Source organism: Lycium ferocissimum, chromosome 7 (assembly GCF_029784015.1).
Source record: "Lycium ferocissimum isolate CSIRO_LF1 chromosome 7, AGI_CSIRO_Lferr_CH_V1, whole genome shotgun sequence".
In the NCBI taxonomy this organism is placed as follows: domain Eukaryota; kingdom Viridiplantae; phylum Streptophyta; class Magnoliopsida; order Solanales; family Solanaceae; genus Lycium; species Lycium ferocissimum.
The window spans coordinates 57877532-57884670 of NC_081348.1; the positions used below are offsets into that span (position 1 = coordinate 57877532).

At 35.5% G+C, this 7139-nt stretch overlaps 1 protein-coding gene across 1 annotated transcript; it reads right to left on the reverse strand.

Moving 5' to 3' along the window:
* Positions 1-1874: 1874 nt before the first annotated feature.
* LOC132065755 (cytochrome P450 94A2-like) lies at positions 1875-4050 on the reverse strand. The gene has a single exon (XM_059459280.1). It carries the CDS (start codon positions 3886-3888, stop codon positions 2389-2391), a length of 1500 nt encoding a protein of 499 aa, XP_059315263.1. The 5' UTR covers positions 3889-4050; the 3' UTR covers positions 1875-2388.
* Between the last annotated feature and the right edge of the window lie 3089 nt (positions 4051-7139).

Here is a 7139-nt window from a genome sequence, read left to right on the forward strand (position 1 = left end):
TTATTGAACAAAGTGTTGGTGGTCTTCTATGCACCTTGGAACAAGTGTTGGTGGTCTTCTATACACCTTGGAACAAAGAATTGGTGGTCTTCTATGCACCTTGGAAATTTCAGATTATTTAATTTAGTTTGATCACCTTTGAAGTCTAGAATGTTCTTTCTTTTCTTTAGGGTGGCAGCCACCATTTACTGCTATATAAAGGAGTGTTTTCTTTTTTATTGTAACCAAGTTTGATGAATATTAATAATATTAGCCTTGTGGCTTGTGGAAACCTTTGAGGTTCTCTTTTGGGTTATGCCTTTTTTGTTCTATTTTTAACCATGGCTCGGATTCTTCAATGGTAAGATTTCTTGTTTGAGTTGCCTCCCTCCTGTTTTTCTTCTTCTTAATTATTCACTGCTTCTTTTGCTATTAAAACAAGGCTTTAAGTATCAAATACTTTGTGTTCTTCTCTCTCAAGAATCAATCCGTCCCTCTTTCAATCTTCTAATTCTAAAGTCTTCCGCTATCCATGCTATTATCAATAACCACCAAGAATGTCATACTTATGTCACCCAACACTCTTTCTATAACAAGAAACCGCAATACATCACATATCCAACAAGTCCTTGCCTCAATGGGATCTCGATATCATCCTTCTCAAATCAAATGAATTCGCCAGCTTTCCCTTGCATAAGGATCTTCTTATCATTGTGAAACAAAATTCACCAAGTGTTGAATTGTTCACTCCCCAGTAGGCAACGTGAGTTGAGTTTAGACCGTTGTGAGACAAGTTAATTTTACCATACTAATGACAGTATCACAATAGTAATTCAACTTAGTAAGAGAGCATTCGTTGATTCACACAATTGGTCATCACGCTTGGTTGAAAAAGCCAGTGGCACGAAGCTACCGTCTGCTAGATTATGACTGAACGCCTCTAAGTCAGAATATGGGCTAAAAGTGATGCATGCACCCATAGTCCGCTTGTGGACCCGTAGGAGAGGCCTTTGGCCTCCAAGGGCACATGTCGTTGGCTAAGTCATCGTGGTGGAAGAGTCGTGGTGACCACCTTGAAGTACAATTTTCATCGAGCACAAACGACTTAAATACGCGACGATGTATTATAAGTGGTAGAGTGGCCTTTCTGCCAAGACCCACTGAGATTCAGCCATTTGTTGCTCCGATTCATCCCCCCCCCCCCCCCCAACTCCCGGCCTTCTAATCCATTCAATTTCTACCTCTTTTGAAAGGAGGTTTATGTATTACTTCCTTGGGGATACGCCACTTAGTGTTGAAAGGTCTATAATACGTCGGACGAATCACATAAAGTAGGTCGTTCCGTAGCATAGCTCGCACGCAAGCATGATGCAAATGTTAAGTCTGTTGGCAACGCGTGTTCTGACTAAGGCACCTATTCTTTGCGGGTGACAAGTGGCCCTTGCATAAGGGTATCAACCTGCATAAGCCTATAATTGGATCTATTCGATATTTGTTTAGCATAGAAAAATATCTTACAGGTCAGGTGCTAAGTCGGATAGGAGGTTTTTTTGGCTTAAAATATTAGTTGTCCGTCACTAAGAAGTGGCTGGATATATTTCTTTCCGGCTTGAGTGACCTTGTGAGTGAAATAACAAAAGATAAGTGACTTTTATGATATAAAAGAAGAAAAGTGGCTTTTCTAGTCAAATAACTTTATGATACAAAAGAAAGAAAGTAACTTTGTTCACCTATTTCCAATAATTTAGTAACCTTTTTTTTCCATGAACTTAGACAAATTATGGAAATATAACTTTAGTCAGCATAATAAAAGCGATATTTCCCCCATCCTCAAACGTAATGGCTCAAACACATTAGTGGAATATTGTAGCAGACCGTAATACCTCCAGCCGGAATGACAAGATACAAAATCTCATTAATGTATATCTCATGTGAGAAAAGTCACCAAGTAATACAGACATTTTTTATTTACTATTTTACTTCCACAATAAACATCGCTAAGAATAGATGAAAAAGATGAATAAGAAAAAGATTGGACAAACAATTGAAGGAAAAAGGAAAAAGTCCATCCTTGCACACATACAGATCATCTTTAACAAAGTTCCTTCTTCTCAACCTCTCCTATAATATTCATTTCATCAAAGAAGGAGGAAGCAGACACACTGGTTACTCTGATTGGACACGGACTATATGTCTAAATACACGCACATATATTTCTTACATATTTTGTTCCTCTTCGTTTTTCTCCTTATGGCGATTTTGGTGTTGGAGAGGAGATCACGGTCTTATCTTCCCATTTTTTACAAAGATATACTTGCAACACACAAGTATTAGAAACTAGTATATTTCTTAACATGTACGCGTGCACGCGCACACATATTTTTTTTTATTTCGCTAATCGGGAAGATTTTACTGCGATGGAGAGTGTGTATCATATGAATTTGTCCGTTCCTCAATCTTCACCAGAAGACCACCCTTCACCTTAGTAGTAAGGTAGGCTATCAACACTGGATCCTCACCTTTATCCACCACTGGAACCACTCTAAAGCGTCGTAGAACTCCGGCAACCACCTTCTTCATCTGCAAGAACGACATCTCCTTCCCCAAACAAACCCTAGGTCCAGCTTGAAACACCGGATACACAAACGGATCCCTAGGGATAAACTTCCAATTCCCTGTCTTAACATCCCTTTCCAACCATCTTTCTGGCCTAAAAGCATGCCAGTCCTTCCCCCACATATCCTCCACCCTCCCCATTGCATATGGATGATAGCTTATTCTTGTTCCTTTCCTCACAAATGTCCCATCAGGCAATATATCATCTTGCATGGCTTCTTTAGTATCCACGGGGACGGGCGGGTAAAGTCTCATGCTTTCACATAGTGATGCATGAGTGTATGCCATATCCTTTACTTCATCATACGTTGAAGAAGACGTCGTCTTAACTATTTCCTTCAAGATTTCTTTTTCCACTTCTGGATTCTTGGAAATCAACCAGAAGAACCATGTTAGTGCAGCAGAAGTTGTGTCCCTTCCAGCCAAGATAAAGCTTATCACAATATCCGTAATGAACTCTTCATCATGCATGTTGTGTTGTTCATTGGAGCTTATTAAGAATCTTGAAAGAAGATCATCACAAGAACTAAAAGTTGATTTTTCCTTCTTTTGCTTGATCATTTCCTTAGCCATATCGCGAATTTGTGTTGCACAAACCCTCAATTTCTTCTCAGATCCAACGTTGAGGATTCGCTTGAGCTTCCATATAAACGGGGCGAGGGAATTGAATCTCTCGCTACTAATTCGAACAACTTCTTCAAAAGCATTTGCAAATTTTGCCTCCGGAAAGGATGGTAATAAATATGCTGGATCGTACCCGTAAGCAACCATGCAAATGTTGTCAAAAGCGAACCTCTGAAGCAAATCTTGGATGTCAAGAACGGTATCTTGAGACGCGGCCACAGTCAAAATAGGGATAAGACGATCAGACAGTTCAACGTTTACAACATCCTCAACGAATCTACGCAAAGATTTGGAGTTGAATTCATGGCTAGCAAGTTTTCTTTGGTACTTCCAAATCTCACCATCAGCATTAAAGATACCATTGCCTAGAAGATCCTTTAAAGTTTCCTTACCAAGATACCCTTTTTGATAATTATGGAAGTAGGTTTTGAGAATGTGCTGAACATTGGAAGGGTTTGCCGTGAATATATGGCGGTGGCCTAGTGGTCGATGAAGAGTAAAAGTGAGAGATGGTAGTGTACTTAAAACTATTTCAGATGTCCATTGAATCCGACGATCTTTGTTGGATTTGATTGAGAAATATGAGCCAATAATTGGATAGGATCTTGGAATCTTGGTGGACTTGGAATATGGGAAAAGATTGGTGAAAATGGTACTTGAAATATTCATGATCAAAAACAAGAAGGCTATTATTAAGGGAAGGAAGAAAAAATAAAGATGTGAGAATATATTGGAAGACCAAAGTTGAACAACATTATTTCCTCTTCTTTCTTTTTTACTTTCTCAATACAATTGGTTGATGAAAGCAAGCTTGAGAAGTGGAGTTTGCAAAACGTTCATGTTAAATAATGTTTGTATGTACGAAAACTGTAGAAATTTGCACTATAGTTTTTTATTCCCCACGTTTGTGATGCTGAATTTGTATTCCCCACGTTTGTTATTTCTCATGATCAGTTCGAGCCGCTTTTCATGAGTATGTCGACAGTACTTGTAACACTTCCTTATTAGGTTATATTGAAACTTTTTCGTCCTCGGCATTGAATTTACATATTGAGAATATTGAATTTGACTTATAGTATGGTATCTTAGGAGTTAATTTATGTGTGAAAATCTTCTTTAGACTATCCATGAAATTTTTACCGAAAAGGCTGGTCAGTTGCTTATTTTGTTCATATTACTACTAATGTTTACCGATAATTTTGCCAGTAATTATTTATTTGGCGATCCAATTGGATTAAAAGATTCACTATTAGAAAATAAGGAATTAGAGACCGACGAAATTAAGATTCTAATTCCATGTTATTTTCCACTCAGCAAAAATGTTTAGCTAAAGATTCTAATTCTATGTTATTTTCCACTCAACTATTATTGGCGGGAGGGATATATATTAAAGGGTGTCAAAATATAGATATATTGCTACCCAGGTTCAAACACATGATCTTAGGGCATTTTGCAATCCCTTAACCGCTATGCTAAACCATCAACTTGTGTCAAGAGATGTCAATACTGATATACATACCTATAAAATCAAAATTTAACCTATCTATACAATGTAATTTTCCGACGAAGGAGTGTCGACTGACACCCCTCGAACAAGTATAGCTCCGCCCCTGCACAACACATAAAACTCAAACTCTAATATGTGCACCTTCATTGTTTGTGTGTACGACGCTCCCGTTAGGACATAGACATCTCCTACTTTTTTCCAAAAAAAAAATGAAATTATTATTTGTTCATGAAATTTGATCAATTTTTGCAAAAAATTTGAATAGAAAAAATTTAAAGTTCCAAAAACTTATTCGAGCCAAGTTTTGGGAGAAGTTTTTTCTTCCACTCACAAAACTTTAATCTTTTTTAAAGTAAAATACATATTCAAATACAATTTTAATTTCTGAAAATTATATTTCAACACAACTTTAAAAAAAAAAAAAAAATTCAAAGTTTCAATCAAATATATGTCCAAACGCTAGAATTTTGCACTAATGAATACACATTGCCCGCCCACTTTTCAAGTGAATGTCGACTGCACTTATTGACAAACGTGTCACTTTGCTATATGCCGCCGCCAAATATGGGATGCCTAAAAAAAATGGGTATCTGTCCACTACTAGTTTAGATAGTGTGTAATGTAATTGAGCCCACAAGTTGGCAAGTTTGTCAACTTCTATTAGCATTTGGACATTATTTTATTAGAAGAAGATCCAGAATTGAAGACCGCGGGGGCACCACACTACAAGAAAGTATAAAAATGACAATAAAAAATTTAATATTTGACAATAATTTAGTTTTATTATTGGTAAATAAACTTTTTGTTCTTAAAAAGAAAGTACAAAAAATCTTTTGGCTAAAAAAAAAAAAAATTGTTGCATACAACTTTTCGGCAACATTATTAACGACGTGCAACAACTTTTTTTGTTTGTTGTCAAAAGTATTTTTTGCAATAATAATCAATCTATGGCAATCAAAAAAAAATGTTGCCAAATATTTTTTTTCTTGTAGTGCCATCATTTTAAGTCATAATGTAGACGCTACCTAAACTACAAATGATGACTGAGATCTAATACCTAGACGTTAACACTGTTGAACTAACTTACATTGGTTGATCAATGGTCAAAGTTTTACAAACCATATGAATGGTTACAGGATCGATCCTGGCCCCTGGGTATCTCATTTGTGCATGCTAGTTTTTTGGGGTAAAAGCACAATATCCAGTGCAAAAGAGGATTATTAATAAAAAATATCAAAGGGAGACCCCAAAAGTTTTGCAAACCATATGAATGGTTACAGGATCGATCCTGGCCCCTGGGTATCTCATTTGTGCATGCTAGTTTTTTGGGGTAAAAGCACAATATCCAGTGCAAAAGAGGATTATTAATAAAAAAATATCAAAGGGAGACTACTATATGGGGAATAGATCCTAGATATGGGTTGTGGGAAGCAAAGGCTTGAGTCAATGCACCAAATGCTCTTATGTGTATTGGAGTATATATATATATATATATATATACTCTTTTTTAAGGTATATCACATATATATACAAAAAAATTCCCGAAGTTACCAAGTACGCGTGCCTTCCCTCCTTACCACGTGGGTCCGCCTCTGTTGGAAAATATTATATTCATCACTTCAAGCTATAAAAAAAAAAAGTATTTGACAACGAAACTTTTGTTGAAAACAATTTGAAACTAGGTGTTTGCACATCTATTTTACTTTTAAAAAAAAGAACTTTAAAAATAAAATGCTTGAATAAGAATCTTATTTCACTTGAAATACTTGCCATCAGTTATACCAATATTTCAGTATTTCATCAAATATTACTTTCTCTGTCTCATTTTATGTGAAGATATTATCGTTTGGAGTGAACCAATATTTCCTTTACCTATGGTTTTCGGAGAAAAAAAATTATCTTGACTTGTTGTAGGCTTGTAGAATTACTGTTGTAGTTTTGAAATATATAAATTTTATTTTAAAATAATTAAAATAAAATCAATATTAAGTATTTTGTCCCTGTAAATCCCATCACGAAAATTGGGATGAGGGTATTCTAGTATGGGCCTTTATCTGTTTATCGGATAAACTTTATCCCCACGTGAAGAATTGTAGCAAAAGTGTGCGACAAAGACAATTCGTCCCTCGCTGATTTTAAATTTGGTATGAAGTTCAACATGTTATCAATTTGATAATGATAATAATAATAATTGGAATGTACATTTGATACAAAGTTAGAATTTAAAAAGTTAATTGGACGTAATAAGATCCTTGAAAGTTGTAAGTTACAAATTATTAGTGAAATGATGTTAAATATTTTGAGACATCTTAAAATAGAAAGGTCATTAATAGAAATTGGAACTGATCCACTATTATGTTTTATTTTTATATACTTAGGTTAGTATTTGTAAATTCTGATTTAGTCATGAATA